At 37.7% G+C, this 21,362-nt stretch overlaps 1 protein-coding gene across 4 annotated transcripts; it reads left to right on the forward strand.

Moving 5' to 3' along the window:
• Positions 1 to 2,024: 2,024 nt before the first annotated feature.
• tent4a (terminal nucleotidyltransferase 4A) lies at positions 2,025 to 20,143 on the forward strand. Of its 4 annotated transcripts, none has more exons than XM_059556665.1 (14): positions 2,025 to 3,055; positions 6,242 to 6,365; positions 6,477 to 6,523; positions 7,055 to 7,175; positions 7,368 to 7,475; positions 11,092 to 11,220; positions 11,455 to 11,668; positions 12,672 to 12,798; positions 12,882 to 12,988; positions 14,187 to 14,368; positions 15,088 to 15,234; positions 15,316 to 15,369; positions 16,119 to 16,200; positions 17,676 to 20,143. In XM_059556665.1, exons 1-14 carry the CDS (start codon positions 2,358 to 2,360, stop codon positions 17,903 to 17,905), a joined length of 2,370 nt encoding a protein of 789 aa, XP_059412648.1. In that variant the 5' UTR covers positions 2,025 to 2,357; the 3' UTR covers positions 17,906 to 20,143. The 4 variants fall into 4 exon arrangements, with proteins under 4 accessions (XP_059412648.1, XP_059412647.1, XP_059412650.1 ...); XM_059556664.1 differs by having other exon boundaries at positions 2,026 to 3,055; positions 15,316 to 15,459; XM_059556667.1 differs by lacking the exon at positions 16,119 to 16,200 and having other exon boundaries at positions 2,026 to 3,055.
• The last annotated feature ends 1,219 nt before the right edge of the window (positions 20,144 to 21,362 follow it).

Here is a 21,362-nt window from a genome sequence, read left to right on the forward strand (position 1 = left end):
TCATCATTTACCATCGCCGACATGATTTTACATGTTGTCATAATACCTTCAGGTGTAATGTATGAAGTATGGCGAGAGTTATGTGTTGTATGTCAGTGATGGTTGATTTATGCTGGAATGTGGAAGGTTATCTAAATTGCTTAGAAACATCCCGTTGTCTGTAGTGTGATAGTGTGAAGTATTTTATCCATTTTTTTTTCAATAGTTAAGCTTGTTTTGTTTTTTTATCATATGCCTCAGATATACACTGTAGGCCAAAAGTTTGGAAAAAATAAGATTTTTAGTTTTTTGGAAAAAAGTATTGTTTTTGCTGGAACACTTTTTTTTTCTTTCACTTTTTTCTAAGTCACTTATGTACTTCAGCTTTCATTTATTGACATTAAAGTTAAAAAAAAATCCTTCTAGTTTATTACCCTCAGATGTCCGTGGTCAATTTGGAGATGTTGGAGGTGTCTTGTCAGGCAGAGAGCAATCTGACCTTTCTATGGAGAAATAACCCCAGCCTTAAGCAGAGCAATGATGAAATCCCTCTGCAAACCACATTGCATGCATACATAATCTTTTGCAACACTGAGCAACCCCCTCACCTGGGCTTTAGGCTTTGAGTGATGTAGAAGCATGTAAAAGACTTGACACAAAAAAATGTAACCCTCAAGACCAGCAGCACTGAAATTCAGCTGTATGGCTGAACCATCTCTGCATGTAGTGTGACTCAATGCACACCAACACGAGGTGTGTGTTCTGAATGTGCCGGGCTTCCCCCATGTTACACACACTGCATGTGAGCTGAAGGCAAAGCACTGGTTGTGTAATCACCGTGGGAGGAGCTTATCACTGCTTTCTTCTTCATGGTGTCAGATTATGATTTATTATCATCAACAGAGACTGCCTGTTCTTTCCTCGAAAGCAAGATGGAAAAGTAACCACTAGGGTTCTCTTATTTTCATGAGAAAAAGTGACGGATTTGCTACTTGCTTATTAGGTTTTTTGGATTAAGATTTTCATCATTGTTTTCTGTTAATAAATTGATTTCAAATTGGAGCATGAATTTGCTTTACTTCCTTGAAATTACTGCACATTTTTTTCATAGTACAATCAGCATTGCCTCCATTTTCATAAAGCTTTCTTAAGCATTAAAATCTTGATTTGCAGCTTTTTTTGGCACACCACTAAAGCAGCCGGTTGTATAATTGGTCATAAAAACATATGGAGCTTTTTTCTCCGATGTTTTGATTGTCTAACACATTCTGCATTAGTTCAGCATCAAGAACACATATGAAACTTTTTTTCATACACATTTTTATTTTTTAAAGGAAGAATGTATTTAGAATGGAGATTAATCATAATTATTTTAATTATTTTGATTTTATTTGTTTATTAAAGAAAGAATTTGATTAAAAAAAAATTATTAAGAATTTATTAAAGAAATTCAGCAGAAGCATAAAAATAGGATAAGTAGGGAGACCTTCAATAATTACTCACCATAGGTGACCTTGGGGTAACAGACGTTAATAACATAGAAGCATATTTTACTTTTTTATACTGAAATAAATAAATGCTTTAAATATTTTAGATGCCAAATTATTGTTTGCATTTTTCGCAATATTTAAAGCATATTTTAATAATATAATTATATATTTTAATGTGTGTGTGTGTGTGTGTGTGTGTGCGTGTGTGTGTGTGTGTGTGTATAAGCATTTAATCTCTATATGGAATGTCTTGTGGTTACTTGTTTGTTTGTTGTGGTTTATGCCTATTTTTAGTTGGTGTCTTGGAAATCTAATATAAAATAGATGATGACTATGAAACTGAAATGTAAAAATAAAATAAATAAATAAATCTTGGTGCATCCGTAGCTATTACTGCACACATCCACTCGGCCACTGTACAAGCTGTTCTCAGTTCTCGCGCGTCGCGTGTGTTAAGCGCGCCGCGTCGCTCGCGGTGCAGATCGATTTTAGGCAGGGTTGTAAATTCAAATGTGTGTTCCTCGTTTTGAATCCGTTCAGAAAGGGTGGGGTTGCTCGATTGCGCGTGCTCGGTGTGGACTGGAGTCTGGGGGTGTGTGCTGCCCCGATGGTTTAAATCCTACACATGCGTACTGGATTTGGGGTTCAAGGGAATAGGCTACGCCATATTGGAAACACTGTATAGTTTAGCTAACAGTTTATTGCTAGCGGGGGAAAGAGCCACTAATTGATTCCCGTTGGTTGTGTCGTTCGGCACGTCGTTATTTTCCCTGTCGTTTCGCGTAGCCCCGTTTACAGACTCGTTCTCGCGGTCCGGACTCAAACTTCTCCGCTGAACGGGGGAAAGGCGTCCGTTTGTTTGACAGGGGTGTTGGAAAGACGGGTTGAATGGATCCCAGGGTCGCTTGGATTCAGCCGGAACAGAAGGGTCCCGCTAACGCGTTATGGATGCGTGTGTGGGAGACGTCTCAGGTCAACCGGACTAACACGGGTCAGCACCAGAACCACCACCACAACAACCTCTGTGTCAACTCCCCGGCGTTTGACGGTTATAAGACTGTAACGTTAGCGTCCAATGCGAATAACAGCACTAACATTAAAAACAACGGCACTGCGATCTCGAGCAGCGGCTCTGCGGCTCACGCGTTGAATGGAAACACGGGAGACGGCGAAATGACCCAAAAGACCGGCTCGGTGGCGGATCTGGCCTCCAGCTGCTCTAAAATAAGGACTACAAGCCCTAATATAATCACTGGGAATATGAACAAGGGGCATGCGTTTTTTACTTGCAGCGAGAGCGTGCTGAATAATGTCAACCATCATCATCATCACCCTCCTCTTCCTCATCTACGACATCTCCTCCATCAAGAGCAGCAGCAGAGTTGCATGAAGCGGCACCCGTCCCATCCAGCAGCGGTTCACAGCCACCATCACCACCATCATCATCATCATCCGGGCCGGAGGAAAAGCGACAACAAGGCCAGCACCTATGGGATAAACTACCTGCTCTCCAACTGGGCTAACGGCAATTATGACAAAACCGGCACGCCGTGGAAGACGAGGAAATATAACCCAGGAGTGGACGGGTGAGATGAGCTTGATTTATAACGGCAGCAGCGGGGCGTTATTATGTTGCGCTGTCTTTCTGTGGCCTTTTCGTGTGTGATAAAGTGTCAGTGGGCCTTTTTTTTTGTCGTGTTGGGCCGGGGATTAGCTTTAGCACGTTAGCAGGAGTGTCCTGGGCTCGGTTCGGAGCCGCTGCGGTCTGTGGGTTGGGTCACTTGTGGAATGTGAGCGGCTGATTTAACAGTTTGAAGCGATTCTGATTCGTCAACGATTAGATCTTTTGATTCGGATCTTTATATCAGTGAATCAGTTGAATCGGTGTGTACGATTCATTCTCGAATCGTTTAGAGCGGTTTTTTCCAGTCAACAGCTCACTGACTCGTTAAAACGAGAAACAAACATGTAATGTAAATGATAGGACAATATCTGGCTGAGAGACAGCTATTTGAAAATCTGGAATCTGAGGGTGCAAAAATATTTAGAAAACTGCCTTTAAAATTGTCCAAATTAATTCTTAGCAATGCATATTACGAATCAAAAAATAAGTTTTGATATTTACGGTAGGAATTTACAAAATATCTTCATGGAACATGATCTTTATCTAATATCCTTATGTTTTTTGGCATAAAAGAACAATCTATAATTTTGAGCCGTACAATGTATTGTTGGCTATTGCTACAAATATATCTGTGCAATTTATGACTAATTATGTGGCCCAGGGTCACAATTTTAAGTGAATTCATTAATTGGCTAAATCAAAGCAAAAACTTAGATCAGGTTAGGATATATAGTAATTTTAACTATTGATAGAAATAAATATATAATAGGCTTATTCGATTGTTCTAATATGGGTTCCAGAAAAGCCTGTTCATTTTCTCAAAGGAAAGTGATTTTCAGTGATAATTTATAATAAATCTTTTAAAGACTGATCTACTTTGAGCCACAAGGTTGTTAATCGCCTTAACAACCGACTTCTAAATAATCATGTTCAACAGTGGCATTTTGGTGGAAAAATGCCCCATGATTCAGCAGAGAAATCTCAACCAATCTGAGAACTGAGACAAAATTTAAGGAACTTGGCCCATTTTTGGAAAAACTCTGAGACTGATAGACATCTTCCTTATCCTTTCATATAAAATCATATCAGTTCATGTATAAAACTATTGATTTAAACACTTGACTATGCATATAGCTTACATTATTCACTGCAAGATGTGCAGTTATAGTTATTTATAATTTGCAGTGAGTGAACACACAATGTACTTTTTTTCTATATGTATAATCAACTGTTTAAATCAGTAGTTTTATATTCATCTTTTTAATTTAATTGTTATTCGGAATTCTTAATGGGATTGTAGTTCTTTTCCGCATTAAAACCGTTAAGCTCACATTCTTGTTCGATTTCTGATTCTCAAATATTTTTTCTGCTTCCAGTCATAGTTTGTAATGTTTCGATTCCTCTCGTAGCTGGCTGGTTTTGTTCATGGTTTATATGACTTATGACCTGAACCTGTTCAAACCTGAGTTTATAAATGCAGCAAGTGGTTTGTTGTTTGCTTATAGCTTTTAACTAACAGTTTTGTGTTACATTTGCTGTCATCGCCTGTACGCTAATGTTGGCTGTCTGCTGGATCCAGTTTTGGTGTTTGCTGATTTATGACTATAACACTGGACACTTAATACAATACATGCTTAAATCATTAGTAACTCAGCAATTGTAGGCTTGTAAGAAGGGACCAATCTGTTGCATAAACTTGTGATATTTGTGGTGGATGGTTCCAGACCACTGGAATTTTTCCACGGAAGAATCTGGAAGCGAATGAGGCAGTGACCGTGTCATACACTCATAGGTACAAAATACTGTTTGGGTGTTTTAGATGGGTTGGCTTTGGTTTTCTTGGTATTTCCAGCTCTTATTTCTAATTTTCTAGGGAAACAAGAACTTTTAAAGGGACACTCCATCCCAAAATGAAAATTGTCATTTTATCACTTACCCCCATTGTCATTCCAAACCCATAAAAGCTTTGTTTGTTTTCAGGAACACAATTTAAGATATTTTGGACGAAAACTGGGAGGCTTGTGACTGTCCCATAGACTGCCAAGTAAGTTATACTGTCAAGGTCCAGTAAAGTATGAAAAACATCGTCAGAACACTCCATCTGCCATCAGTGGTTCAACCGTAATGTTATGAAACGACAAGAATTTTGTACACGAATAAAACAAATAATGACTTCATTCAACAATTCCTTTGTCAACGGTCTCCTCTGTGTCTTTCCACATCACTCAAACCATGCTCTTCTGTGTCAGCCGCGGCTCAAGGATGCACTGTTTCCACGTGTATTTATGTTCTGATTTGAAAGAAAACCGCAGACTTGGCAGTCTATGGGACAGTCACAAGACTCCCGGTTTTCATCCAAAATATCTTAAATTGTGTTCTGTAGACGAACAAAGCATTTACAGGTTTGGAACGACATGGGGGTAAGTGATTAATGTCATAATTTTCATTTTGGGATGGAGTATCCCTTAAACTACAAGTGATGAGTATTTCATATGTGCATTTTTTTTTCTGTGCAATAGTATTGTAAAAATGATTAAAAACTAAAGCCCAATCAGTTCATCAATGATGTTATGAAATATTCACAATTTGGAGGACCAAATGTAAAGGTTGGATAATAAATGTTACAATACATCCCATATAAATTTGTTAGCCACACTAAATGTCATTCCGTTGATCATGTTTCTCTGTATGGTTATATTTTCGTAGAATTTTCGTGCATAATTTTTTTTTAATTTTATTTTTTATCTTCACACTTGAAATTTCCTAAAGGTGATTTTTACTTCATTGTATTGAAATCTGGAGTATCTTTTCCATGGTTCACGCATTAAATACTTGGCAGTTAACAACCGGCAGTTGATTTTTATCCATGGGGAATTGATTGGATTGTGAAATGTGGATGTTTTATACCAGATTGGAGCCAGATCTGGAAATGTGAATTTGCTGAACGACTGGCTATTGGTTAGCATTTAACCAGTCAAGTTCTTTGTCCTGTAGCCCAAGTGTATTTATTGCCCCGATTTTTTTTTTTAAATGAATAAAAAAACAATGTTAAGATTCTTGCTTTGACTCATTGTGAAGGATATGCAACAATGACCTCTTAAATTGTACCAATGACCTTTCCATTATAATCCTTTCCCATTTCTTCAAGCTTGCATGAAGAAATCCTGGACTTCTACAATTTCATATCTCCTCGTCCTGAGGAGACCACTATGAGGCAAGAGGTGGTGGACAGGATAGAGTCGGTCATCAAAGAGTTGTGGCCGACTGCTGAAGTAAGCCAGCTTAAGAGATGATGTCTTTGAAATTGAGCTATTTTAAATGCAAGTCAAAAATTCAAATGCTATTATTTTTTTTATTTTATTTTTTTATTGTTATGTACTCAGGTCCAGATTTTTGGCAGCTTTAGCACTGGACTCTTTCTCCCAACCAGGTAAATGAATGCATGTTTAATCTTGCACATTCAGTCACAACACTGTTGCTCTCATGATCTGTTGTTGTTGTCATATCATTATTCACAGTTCGATGACTCTCACAGACTGGTGGGATTGGAGCACGTGCTTCATCATCATCATCATCATCTCAACCATAGCCTACTAGCCTTCTGAGCTGTCTTTCAATAACTAAACTGACATTTTATGATTAATGGCAGTTCGTTAATTCCAGATGTGTGAGGATGGCACGAATGATCTTAGATCTGTAACTTGCAAAACTTGTACAGTCCAAAAAAAATTGGTCTCTAAAGCTTGAAAGACTTTCCTTGTTAATGTTAGTCCATAGGCCTCATGTATTTGACTGAACATTTCTCAAAAGACAAATGAATGTTAGTTTATTTGACAGCAAACTGCTTTGCTGTAAGATGTTTTTGTTTTCATGTGATATTGGGGCTTTCAATGGATTAATCAAGGGTGTTGATTTGAACAAATTGCTAAAAGTTAACCTGGCTGCTTCTTTTACACTGTAGTGACATTGACCTGGTGGTGTTTGGGAAATGGGAGAAACCTCCCCTGCAGCAGCTGGAGCAGGCGCTCCGAAAACACAATGTGGCAGAACCATATTCCATCAAAGTTCTGGACAAAGCTACGGTACCAGCTTCCCTCTGTTGCTTTACATCAACTACACTTGGTTAAACGGCTTCATATTTAGTGGTTGTTGTTTATTAATGTTTTTTTTTTTTTCTATGAATGGATCCCGTGTGGATGTTTTGCTTTAACTTTTAACATTTGGGGGATTCTTGGTCATTAATTGTGTTCTGTTCATATCTTTGAATTTTGAAGGTACCAATCATCAAACTGACAGATCAGGATACCGAGGTGAAAGTGGACATAAGTTTTAATGTGGAGACGGGCATCAAAGCTGCTAACTTCATCAAAGAATATGTGAAGGTAAAAAAGGTTTTGGCATATTTAGAAAATCAAATTTTCGAAAAAAAAAAAAAAAAAAATGTATGTGCTGAACGTCTGGATATTGTTTGCTGCTTTATTTGTTGTTCATTTTGTACGTTTTTATTTGTGTGTACTAAATAAGTACTGAATTCGAAGCACATGTCTTTCAATAATTTTAGTCTTGCTGAAGTAGCATATCACTGTTGTAGTCTCTAAGAATAACTTTTTATTTGACATTATTTGTAAAATGACAGCATGTCAAACTGTAGCAGTCAATAGAGTATTTACAACACGTGGGACAACTTTTGACTATTCTGTTGCTGAGGTTAACTTGAGCCAAACTTTTGTGATGGAGATTCGTTTCAAAGAAATGCTTTGCCAATTAAAGAATCCAGAGGGGGGAAAAAACAGTAGCACTACAACTATTTCCAGTATTGATTGTGACAAGAAATTATTCTCAAAGGAATTGTGCTAAAAAACAATTCTTAATGATCATGAGATACTGAAAACACAATGTGTAATGGCTGAAGAAAATGCAGCTTTGCATGATAGAAATAAATTAGATTTGAATATTCAAATGGAAAACTTATTATGAAATTGTTATATTTCACAGTATTGTTTTGCTGTATTTTTGCAAAACTTCCTTTCCTTTGTAAATGTTAGTTGTACATTTTATGTCTTGACTATAGACTATGCGTTCGTGTTAGTGAACAAAAGCAAAGCAGTTCAGTTTACCAGTCTTCAGTTGTTTCAGCACATGTAGGCAATTCCCAACAGGCTTGTGGTTGCATTTTTGCATAAATCTTTCTACATTTTCTTGTGAAAACATTTCATGGGCCTTGACCATTGCATTGTTACTTAGTGCTGTACTTTAAGTCCCAAGCCAATAATGACAGTCTGGCCATCACTGATAAAAGTACTTTGACCGGATTCGTTATACACAAAGGATATACAAATGAAAGGCTTTGGCTTCAAAGCCCAAATGAATTCTGTTATTGCAGTGTCTCTGGAACTCTGTGTGCCGGCGTTCCTTGTGTTCAGCTGCCAAAATGAAAATATGCACACAATTCGAATAGTTCTGATGTCGAAAAGAAGCATTTTGCTATGGGACTGACCACTGTGTGGTGCTGCTATTTATGTTTATAAATCTATAATATTCTGTCAGTTAATTTGACCCACCTGCTCAAGGCAGGATGTACATTTTGAACTCTACTTGTATTTACATGTTTTAGGTGTCCTAGATTTGCTCCATGTTTGCTCATTTGATGTCAGTCTTAAAGTATCAGTGTCAGACTAAAGAGAGCAGGAGGGTGAAGCATAACTGAACATCTGTCAGCAAGCTCTCAGTGCAGATGTTTGAATAAGGACTGCTCTTCTGCCGAACTCATTTCCATGAGCAGACCTGCAGTACTCCTCTGTGACTGCAAGATCACCTTCATAGCTCTCATCTGTGCATCCTTCAGGAGATTTGTCCTTAATACTCCATTTAGGGGTGAAGGGTCTGATTCACTAAACGTGCATGTGCACAAATATATACATAACATGATTAACCAATCATAATTTAACTAACTTCTGTAATAAAATATTGATAAACATGCTCCTTCAGATGGATTTTCCAAGCCACGTTGTTATTGTAGTTAAGGTAATAAAGTGTCCTAAAGCTTTTTTTATATTTAGTCCAAAATAAAACTTATATATATATGTGTGTGTGTGTGTGTGTGTGTGTGTGTGTGTGTGTGTGTGTGTGTGTAAAATATTTTTTAGCTTTTTGTAAAAAAAAAATATATATATATATATGTTGTATGCAAAGGTAATGTCCCAATGTTGCATTTTCTATGAAGGACTACAGTGGACCGCATCTGAAGGTTTTTTTTTATTATTTACTAAAGTTATACATCGCAATTGACTTCCTAACTCAACAACTCAAACTTCCCAGGAGGACTTGAAACACTTCAATAGTGAATAGCCGGATTTCCCCTGTCGGGCCAGTGTGAGCCAGGGCTTAAAGCGGCCGGGCGGGGCTCATAGCCTCGGGCCAGTAGCACAGAGGCCAGAATAGCGCAGCGTTTCCACAGTCAGGGCCTGAAGCTCCGCTGCGCGTCACTAAAACATGCCCTTTACACGCCTCTCATGAACAACATCATGCAACCTCATCATTTGTTATTTATTTTTATTTGTATATCAGGGACAATGCACAAAAAAAACATTAGTCTAAAAAGAAGAGATGTCATGTGCCAGGTTATAGCAAAAAATGCTAATTTCCACCCGCAGTCCCTGGACAGGTAGATGTTATAGGCCCTACGTACAAAAGTTCATAAAATATATACAGAATAATACATAAAATCATAACTTCACTCACATCATAAAAACACACTCCACTTCAGGAATCTATCACTCACTCACTCACTCAGAATTCACATCGTTCATATCACAGTCAATTCAATTTCACCAACAAAGAGACGTTTTCTGAAAACTAAGAAATAAGTCACTGGAACTAGTGCGGTCACACAGGAACATGATAAAAGCGGCCGTTTGTTTGCATGCTTTGTTAAATGTTTAATTTCAAAAGCATCGATGTTTTACTATAGAATAAGTGATACATTTATCATAAATGAATAAATTTATCAGGACTCAAAATTAATCACACAGAAATAAATGAATTTCTATTTTATTTCTTTATTTTTAACGCTTCTGAAAATAGCCTGCTTATTCAGTCGAGTCTGTTTATGTGTAGCCACAGTAGCCCATACGTCACATTTAGAATGAATGATGATATCTCTATTTTTATAAAAGCTCCCAAACATAAAACATTATTATTAAATAATTACACGATTGTGATAGAGAATAAGAAGCTGACATCTGATTTCTTCAAGCGGTCATATTTACCATGTTTACTATGGTAATGTTTAGCGTGCACAGTCTTTTGCATTGTTTATAAAGATTTCTGCCTTGTTTAGTGATTGTAATCCACATCGGATCAAGTTATTTCAAACACTCGCTGCTGAGTAAGAGTGAGTTTTGAGCTCAACTTATTTTAAAAATTCTTTAATGCTGGTGTTGAAGCTTTTATCTTTCTGAAATGGTCCATGTCGCTGATGCTTTCCAGACACAGAGAAACTCCACCTTTGTTCATAACCCCTCCTCTAGACCCAGCTTGCCCGCTTTGGCCCAAGGTTTTTGTCGGGCCAAAAAACCCTGGCCACGCACTAGCACGGCCGGTTTAAGCTCGACAGTGGAAACACTGCTAATGACACCCAAAGCCTTCACGACGGTGTTGGTCTTGCGTGGTGGAGGAACGTCCCCAGTTATCATAACACTTCACCTTATGTAAATATTTCTGCAGCTTCCGAACCGCTGCACTTTATCTACTGTGAAAGACAACCATGTACGCAGTTCCTATGTTTTAGGCACATACATGTGCAAGGCTTCACGAAACCCTTTCGATATTCCTGACGTCAATGTGTAATGAGGCACTATTGTATGGTAAAAAAAAATACCTTTCTGTGATCATTCAAGTGTTAAATGGAGTCGCTCTTGAGATGTGTGGTGTAAATGAGGTTTGTTTGTTTCTTGATGTCCTAAAGTCTAAAATGCCGCCTTCTGTTCTCCCACACAGAAGTATACCGTGCTGCCTTATTTAATCTTAGTGCTGAAGCAGTTCCTGCTGCAGCGAGACCTCAACGAAGTCTTCACGGGAGGAATCAGCTCCTACAGTCTCATCCTGATGGTCATCAGCTTCTTACAGGTGCAGCATTCGCAGCCATGACACGCAGACCAAGAGAAGCGTTAAGAGTTTTCATAATAATAATAATAATAATAATAATAGCTTGATCTCGTCTCCTTTAGAGATCTGTCATTACTTGGCTTTTTTTTTTTTTTCCTACCCTTCTATAACTGTCAGTCACACTCATTTCATAAATGGCTGTGACAAAAGAGACCGTCTCATTTCGCCTGCTGTTTTTTTGGCTTCCACCCACAGTTACACCCAAGGATTGATGCTAGGAATCCCAACATGAACCTTGGCATTCTGCTCATCGAGTTCTTCGAGCTGTATGGAAGACACTTCAACTACCTGAAGACGGGCATCAGGATAAAGAACGGCGGCGCTTACATGGCTAAAGAGGACATCATGAAGGCCATGAGTAATGGCTACAGGCCCTCCATGCTCTGTATCGAGGACCCTCTTCTTCCAGGTACTGTTCAAGCTCTTTATCTAAGAATTGTTCCAGTAATGCAAAACCTAGTGAGCTTCTTGTCTACTGCCTACATTGGCAACTAGTTTCTGAAACAGTGTCCTAACTGAATTGGAACCTCATAAATGACCAATTTCACTAATTTCTGACATGAAGAATCCGCTCAATTTCAGTACAGTTTGATTTAGCATGATGCTCAACCTATTAATAATCTAATATGCAGAAAAACTTTTTTATGCCAATTATTTTATGACAGATTCCTGATTATTATTTTTGTCTGCAGGACCCTTTAAATATTACTTGAGGTTCCCCCAGAGAATATGTCAGTTGTTCATTGTGTTTTATGATTTAATGTATAGTTTTGAAAAAAAAACCTGCATTTATGGCATGGAATAAAATGTATGTTCTTTCACCATGCATTCTTGTATTGCTTTTTCAGTGAATCCAAATTTGGCCTAAATGAGATCTAAAAACACAGCTGCCTATGTTTTAGGACCGATTTCATATTAACTTCGCCTGTGATGTCTTAAGATGCTGTCTACGTAGGCCGCTCGCTAGGTTTTGGAAAAGAGCCGTTGATGAGACACTTTTGCAATTTGCTTGAGAAAATGAGATGATTGTTGATTGCTGGTATTTGCTTTTAAGCAATAAAAGTAATTTGATGCAAGCAATACTGAAAGCAATTTACTGAAAGTTTAGTTGGCTGTTAATAACTCATTACACCATGAAACAAACTTTTGTATAAGTTGTTTCACTTTTTAGTTTTTCTTTTAAAGTTGGTCATGCTGAATACAAAAATCACTTTACCTTTTGTGTATCATTAATAGTGCAGTGAATCATTATATAGTGAATCATGAAAACTTCAACAACAAAAAGTGTACCACATAATTACAAAAATCAAACGGTGAAAAATAATTTTGTTAATATGTATTGTATGTTTTTGTTTATGCATTTGTATATAATATGTATGTATGTATGTTATTTCTTTTCAATAATCGTTTAGGTAATGACGTGGGCAAAAGTTCGTATGGTGCCATGCAGGTGAAGGAGGCTTTCGACTATGCGTATATAATACTGGGACACGCCGTCTCGCCTCTCGCACGTTCTTACCCCAATAAAGACAGTGACAGGTAAATCTCATCTGCATACAAGCACCTTCACCCTAGTTCTCTCAAACTCTTGACTTAATTTGCCACTTATCTCGCCCCCTCAGCACTTTGGGCCGCATTATTAAAGTCACCCAGGAAGTCATCAACTACAGGGAGTGGATCATAAAGAAGTGGGGTTGCAGACACAACGCCCGCATTGAGAGGAACAAAGGTGCATCTGAATATGAAGACACTTTCTCATAATGAACCTGTTATGGCTGCAGATGCTATGTGAATTTCATTCAGGGTGTTTGTGCAGTAATCATTTATGAGGCATTACAGACCATCTGAGTGGAGCAGTCACTGATGTCCTGTTCAAGAAGTTTTACAGCAATGTTAGGATGACTTGAGAAGTCTTCCTCATAGTCTTGTAGTCTTCCTCTAGTAAATCAGCCATGACAGTTATATCAAAACATTGTATTAATTCACAGAAACTAGGAGTATCCATATGAAAATGTATAGTTAAAATTACATTGTAGAATTTCAGAAGAGCTAACTTTTACAGCTAACTTTTAAATTTTATTTTATTTATAAGATGACTTTTTCATACGTTTGAGATGCATTGCATTCGGATTTTTGCAAAGAAATTCTACTTGATAAAATACTTTGGAATTTAGCATGAATAGAAAATTGGTATCGTCTTTATCAAAACAGAAGATTATTTATTTTTTTTTTTTTTTTAATTAATTTACGTAACACATGCAGGTTTAAATCACTTTTTTTTTTTCATTGGGCTTCCTCATATATCTAAGTTTTTCTAAACTGCAGAAACCCTTTCAAAGGAAAAATAAATAATAATAATATAAATGTTAATATAAGGCCCTCTAGTGGACCCAGAATTAACCCTAGTTAAAAACCACAGGTCTTGAATTTGAAAGAAATGAAGTGAATTATATTCTAAAGGTAATACAAAGAAATGAAACTGGGCTATTTTGTCTGTAAAAGCATAACTTCTCATTGGTCAACAAATGTCTCTGTCAGAGTGCTTTGCAGCAGCTGCTGTTGTCCCTTTGGCAAACCTTTGCACTTTGTCCTGTACGTTCTTACCTAGCATTGATGTCAATGGATTTGAATTATTTTCAGATGCAGCGTAACTTTGTAGGTGCCCTTGAAGTGAAGTGTCCTCCTCAACAGCATTTAATCCCTTTTACACATCTTATTCTTGATAAATGTGGTTTTATTTTTGGTTTTTTTTTTTACTTATACTTTGTAGATTAGTTTGGAAGAGGAGTATGTGACCTTTTGAAAAGTGCCTGTGGAGGTCCTCAGTCTGCTTTGAGAGAATCCACCAGTTTGATGTGTAACCTGCTCTGATTCAGCAGAACTTGTCGTCGTGTATGGCTGATGTTTTTGCTGTCTTCTGCATGCAGGTGCATCTCATAAAGACTCAGTGGAGCAGGTGGAGACGGGCACACTGCTGGGTGTAGGTGTGGAGGAGCAGCAGCAGAGGGACTCGGTGTCTCCTCACAGCGCAGACTCCCCCATGTCCCTCTCCAGCCCTCAGCAGCACTCCTCCGCCTCTTCTGCGTCCTCGCTGTCAGGCAGTGATATCGTAAGCATTGCCCTTCAACCCTACAAACATACTGCATTACACGGGATTTTCAACATGTTAAGGCCTCTCAATGAGCTCAATCCAAACTTTGTGAAACAGAGTTAAAGAAACTTAGCTTTATTTGGTTATCCCTACCTTATGTTTTTATAGAATGTGTGTTAAAATGTGCATATTAAATATGCATCAGGCTTCTGATTATTTTTTTTTTTTTTTTGTGAGAGATATAGTGACAACTGATATTTATATGTATTTTATGTACGTAGTCTGTTATGTGGTTATAATGAGCTCATTGATTTGCATTACAAGCTATCAGAATTTCATCTTTTGCCCATATTATCAGCTAATGCACCAAGGTATAAAAACTATAAAACCCTGATTTATCAAATATGAGACTTAAAATATCCAAAATATTATTTCACGATTTTGTCAAGCGGTTCAAAACACTACTCCATTACTACCTATTCATTGCCATTAAAGTGAAATTACTGAACAAACACCTGAGAACCTGAGAAAGTTGCTCATTTTAGAAGAACATTTCAGATGGCACTTAGAGGCTTTTGCATCTGAACTCTTCATATATACCCTGTAAAAGACTGACATATGAAATAATAGTCAGAAAAGAAATATTTCTATATATAATTCTGACTTATTTCATATGTCGGGGTTTTACGAGATTAGATTGTCATTCGCTCTCTCATATTTGACCTCTGCTCCTTCAGGACTCTGACTCCACACCGTATGTGGCTCCACCTGTAGCCCCCTTCCCTCTCCAGATCCTGGCACCCGGTCCCCTGCCCGCAGCGCTTCAGATGCACACGAGCAAAGCCAGCATCACGGCAGCACTCAACATGCCTCCGGCTGCCCAGGTGAGGACCTGTTTTGGTTAATAGTTGAATTTGATGAGGATTCTTTGATGGGTAGGTTGCTTCCTCTCTGTGTTTCTCCAGGCGAGAGTGTCAATCCCCGGCAGTTTCTCTGTCCACGCTCTACCTGGCAGACAGGTGTGTATGGCAGATGGACCACCCCCATACTTCCACATGCCCCCCCCAGCTCCCCCCAGCCCTCTACCCAGTCCCCACCACCATCCCAAGGTAGGCGGTGTCCTGCGTGTGCCTCCCTCTAGATGTTGTGTGTATCTTGACTAGGGGATGCACCAAAGCGCAAATTCTGATTATTTATCATTTTATTAAATAATACAAAGTATTTTTGTAAGACTTTTCAATTTAATTCAATTTTTAATGATGTTAAATAAAAAAAAAAACACCTCTTACTTTCTACTAAAAGTAGCAATAAAATGTAAAATTTTTCTTTTTTAATATTGGGTTCATTAGTTAACATGAACAAAAACAATACTACTTCAGCATTTATTAATCTTAATGTAAATTTCAACATTTAATAATGCATTTGTAAAATCAACAGTTTTTTTTTTTTTTATAGGCTACATAACTTTTTTTATTTATATTTTTTTTTTATACTAATTTACTAATACTACTTACTATTTTTCAGGCTAGTTATCTTTTCAGTGCATCTCTAATCTTGACAGTGAGGCCAACTTTCCTTCCTTCCTTCATCAAGACTTCACAGTCTAGTCTAATGACGAAGTAAAAGGGCGTTCTACTCCAAAATTAAATGTCTTCATTAACAGACCCTCATGTCGTTTAAACCTGTATGACTCGCTTTCTTTCGAAGACTTTGGTAACAGAACGGTTTCAGTTCCCTTTGACTTCTATTGTATTTTTTGACCACACAGTGGAAGTCAATGGGATCCAGAACTATCATCTTTTGTGTCCCACAGATGACAGACAGTCATACAGGTTTGCAACAACATGATGGTAAGTAAATAATGACAGAGTTTTTATTTAGGTGAACTATACTTTTAATTAAGATGAAGAAATTCAGCAATGGTCAACAATGTCAAATCAGCATCAAGAATGCAATGCAGGTTTTGAGTAACTTTATTTAAATGGAAAGTTTATTTATTTTTACTAAAATGAGTAATGTTTCATCAGCTTGGCTTGCTCTAACCATGTATCAATAGTATAAAAAAAGAAATTATATTTCTAAAGCATTTTTCATAATCTTTTAAAAAATGCTGTACTGAAAAAATGCCTTGCAGTAAGCTAAATATAATTGCATGCATAATTGCTGCATCACACCATTTCATCTTATCCTCATTATTTTTTTATTGTATTTATTTTTTTGCAGTTAACCATGGAAAGCAACTTTTAGCTTTTATTGCATTTAAAAATATATATTTTTTTTTTATTTACACTACTGATCAAAAGTATGGGGTATTATTTCCTTTTTTTTTTTTTTACCAATTATACAACAAAAGCAGCAATATTGAAATTTAATTTAAAAAAAATATTAAGAACTAATTAAAACTTCTGTTTTTTTTTTTAATTCAAATTTGCTTTAAAGTGAATGTTTTAATATCATTAGTTGTGCTGCTTAATATTTTTGTGGGAATATTATCATTATATAATAAAAAACAAATTTTTTGTTTTTGTTGTACAAAGACTGCACTTGTCTAGTTATTTTATGTATATCCTGTATTTGGCCAAAGTAAGGATAAGGACCACAAGTGTGTAGTAATTTTCATTACTTGATGGGACACGCTTCTTGTAAACACTTGCATTTTTACATAGCTTTATTTTAATTTTAAATACTGTGCATTGTAAAATCAGTGTCTAAATGTCTGTTCAGTATTCCCATAACGTGAGAATTTGTGGTGCTTCTAATTAAGTATGATTAACAGTTGCAAATGTTGTACAAAATATCACCACTACTCACCTTTGCACCAATAAAATGTGCAACACTTTGGTTTTCTGCCAAATGATATGTAATGATAGGCCCTATCTACTACTACTTATATTAATATTTAACTTGAATTGGAAAGGTTTCCGTGACCTCTCACGAGATCTCAGCAAAATTTCCAAAACTGGGATACACCAAGTCTTGACTAGTGCTCTTGAGTGTGTATTTAGTGTGCTTTAAGGGCACTGTGCTTTGGTGTTGTGCTCTTAGTTCCTGTCCTCAAGTGGCCAAGATCACAAGTGTGGGAATATAAATCTTTTACAACGTTATATTAATATCTTTGCTGTTACTTTTGGCATCTTAAAATAAATAATAAAATGGAGAAAATAGTAAAAATAATAATACAAATTACTTGTCAGAATAAATGCTGTACCCAGACTTTCAAATGATATGCATTTGTTTTCATTTTTATTAATTTATGATCCATTTATGTATGTATGCTGAGCCGTTTTTCAGATAAAGTTACCCTGTCTTGTTTTGTCTCCTGCAGACGGGTCCCAAGTTCCCATGGAAGGGCTTCCACAACCCCGCCGTGGTGCACAGTCCCGTCCTTTCCAGCCGAAGCCACATGCAGTACAACCGCAACACCTGGCGCCGCAGGAAGAGGGACAATGTGCTGGACAACCTCAGCAGATAAAGACCTCGCGCCTGCCCTCCAGAAGCTCCCTCTCCACCCCTCACTTCCTCTTCCACCCCTCCGGTCCCATCTCAAGACGATGAGAACTCATTGAGCCCTCCTGCTGATGGTGTGAGCACCGAGAGACCAGCGTTTGCCACCCAGCTCCTCGTTCAGTAGATGTGGTGATGGTGGTGCTAAGTAGTTCAGTCTGCCACTGAATCTCTGCATGTATATGTTGACTCATTTTGGGGTTTTTTGACCTGTGCAATCTTCTTGAGGAAGCTTCGAGAACAGGAACTGTTGTTCATTGTTTTGTTTTGTTTTTTGATCGTCTAATCCACAACTTCCTGTTTGTTTGTTGGTGTGTTTCATGCTCTGTTGTTTATGTCTTCATATTTTCAGTCTAAACGTGACACCCTTCACATGTGGGACGACCTGGATTCAGTGGATTTCAAGTGTGTGTTTTGTTGTTTCGGGGTGTGTGTATGTGTAACGCTGGCTTCGAATCCTGCACTCGAGATGCTTCCAGATCCTCCACCGTATTGACTGTTCACATCACGCAACCTTTACTTTCTTGTGCAATAACTGTGTATTTTTGTTCACTCCGGAAACATGTTTAATTTTTTTGCTTTTGTTCGCTTTTTTCTGTGTCTTGCATTCTGTTTTTGTAAAAACGTTTTTATTTTTGTAAATTTTAATTTTGTTCATCGTTTACAGATTCCTGTCAGACAGGCTCCTTAAGGGGAAAAGTCCGTTTTAAAACTGTTTTTGAGAGTTTATATTCCCTCTTCCCCTTTTCTCTGCATAAATTGCACCTGGACGAGCGCAAGTTAAAGCGGCCAAGTGTAGATCTCGCAGAACGACTTGCCTGTAGGTGTCACCATTTCCCACTTTGTGTTGAGCTTCAGTCTCGTCTGTGGCTTTTATTCGTCTCGTTCGTCTTTAAGGTTGTAGTTGTGTGGCATTGAGGCATTAGGCCTTGGATTTAACCGATTGAGAACCGACTGATAGACATGGAAAAAATTCTCAAGCCCTTAGTCTGTACGCGCTTTCATTTCTATGTGTGTCTGTCCTTTTTTTTAATCGCTCTAGGTAAGTGTGAGACGTGAATTATTTTAGGGAAGCTCTAATGAACGTGCGAGCAGACTCCAGATCAGTGCAGCTTTATGCAAGGTGCCCTAATCGGACCTTTTCGAGTTCTGAACGGGCATCCGAATCAGATTAGCGGAGAACGGGAATTTATTTTGATTCCTTTCTGGAATCTTGATGTGCATTTATTGCCAGGTACATGCTCTAATATATGCCTTTTTGGTAATTACCTATTCCTGTACTGTATTGTATTGTTGTTTTTTGGGGGGGGTTCTGTTTGTATATGGCACACTAAAACTGTATTGCCATTGCTGAACATCACAGGCATACAGGTTATAGTTACTATGCAAGTGGAGTTTTGAAAACCTCTGTTCCTGTGTCCCTCACGACGGCCGTTTGCTTGTAAATCTTGTCAAAGTGACCATTGACGGACCCAGGCCTTAGAGCAATGCATCAAGGTACACGTGAACCGTTCCTGTATGCAAGTTCAGTCTGTTTCGATGGAGGGAGAACAGCCGGACGTCTTGTCTGGAGTTTTTGCGGAGCAGATATTTCCTCCTGAAGATCAACCGGACTATTTTACTGCTGTTACAATGTTACAACCATGACTTACAGTCTGGATGGAATGACTTTAATTGCCACAGACTTATGTGACTTGTTTTACAAAGTCATATGTGATATGGAGACTACGGATTGTCCTTGTAACTCTTGACTCGCCTGCCTCTCAATGCAATAGGGCAAATGTAACACTACAAGCAGTTTCTGCTTTAGATAGAACCAGCATCTTTTGCAAAATGGGTCAGACATTGAGGCAACTCTCCCCCTCCTTCGGTTCACATAAGGACCTACTTTACAGGCGATTTTGTCTGAATGGAAACGGCTCCCTGTTTTTCCCGAGTGAATCTGTGGAGGTGTGCTGGAAAGGTGGAAGTGTTTCACTCTGTAATGTTTTGACATTTGTAGTGATGTACTTGATACAGTGTGACACTCTTCATTGAATCTCAGTGATGGATTTTAAATGTAATTTTTTTTTTTTTTTTTTTTTTTTTTTTTTTTTTTTTTTTTTTGCTGACGTCTGTTATGTCGCAGTGGCCAAAAGCACTCTTTGTCGATCCTTAACTGAAAGCCCTCAGTGTGGCCTGCTCAGCATCCAAGAGGTCAGACGGAGGAATTGTTTTTGTTTTCCTTCAATATTTTTATGTAACAATTTTTTTTTCTATTTTATTTTTTAAATAAACATCTTAAAACCATGGGTGCAGTTGCTTGTGGTTTATTCTTCTGTCTTAAATGAAATATTAAATCATGCCTTACTAGATCAGCACTAATGGCAGATGTTTGAAGGTTGAAAACCACAGGATTGTAGATTGTGCTCTTAGGCTGATGATACACAGGGCAACTTTTTGGGCATTGTTGCCTTCAACGGGCAACCAGATGAAACTTGACTAAATTGTTCAAAAGGTTGTCCTGTGTATCTTCAGTCTTGCTGAAGGTTTACCTCTAGATGGTGGGCTTGCACTTCATGACAAGTCAGAGCTCTTCAGTTAGAACCTGTTTTATACAGTCTATTGAAAGAAAAACCTAAGTTGATAATAAATTATAATTTTTTGCTTCTAAGGACTCAGGCTACCGCAAGAATATTTGTGCATGAATTGAAAAAAAAATAAAAACAACAACGTTATAATGGTCGTCTTTAATCCTGTAATATGCTCGAGGCATGTACTGACTTTTTTATTATTCTTATTAATGGAATTGTTTGTTGAACCTTATTGAACAATATATATTTAAGAATGCGTTAAAGTTTAAATGAGTGTTGGCGGTATGAGGTTGACAACCGCTGTCATCGTTGATTTATTAAGCTTTTATTGGTCATATTTAATGACTCTTGAAAAGAGCTCCTCAGGTTTATTCAGAGGCACAGACTGAGCAAATCCATGCTGTTTGGAGTAGATCCTCTTAATAATATGACCAAAATGTGATTAAACTCTTATAGGTTGCAATGTTAATCAATGGTACGTGTGACTAGGTGTATAGTATCAAAATGTTAAAGTGCTAGTTATTAACGCCCCCCCCCCCTAAAAATTCAAATTCCTTCTATTGTAAAATTCCCAAGGTGACTTGTATTTGGTTTGTATTAAAATATTGCTTGAACAACTGCAAAACATTTCTACGAAGCAGCAAACCATAACTATTAAAAAACGATTTAGGTGTGATTGAATGCGTGTGTGCCCTATGTACACTGTGGTTTCGGGAACGGGTTATAAGTGAATCACTGAATCACTCACCTAATCGAATCGATCAAAAGCATCGGTTCACTCAGGAGCGAAACACTGACGTGTCGCCGAAGACGCGCGATGTTTTTGGGTTCTGGCTAGAAGGGATACAGCAAAAACCGGAAGCTAAAAATCAGTTTAATTTTCTACCTACTAAATTGTGTTTTAATAATGTCTACACCTGGTCGTTTTGGAGGTA

Source organism: Carassius carassius, chromosome 8 (assembly GCF_963082965.1).
Source record: "Carassius carassius chromosome 8, fCarCar2.1, whole genome shotgun sequence".
Taxonomy (NCBI): Eukaryota; Metazoa; Chordata; class Actinopteri; order Cypriniformes; family Cyprinidae; genus Carassius; species Carassius carassius.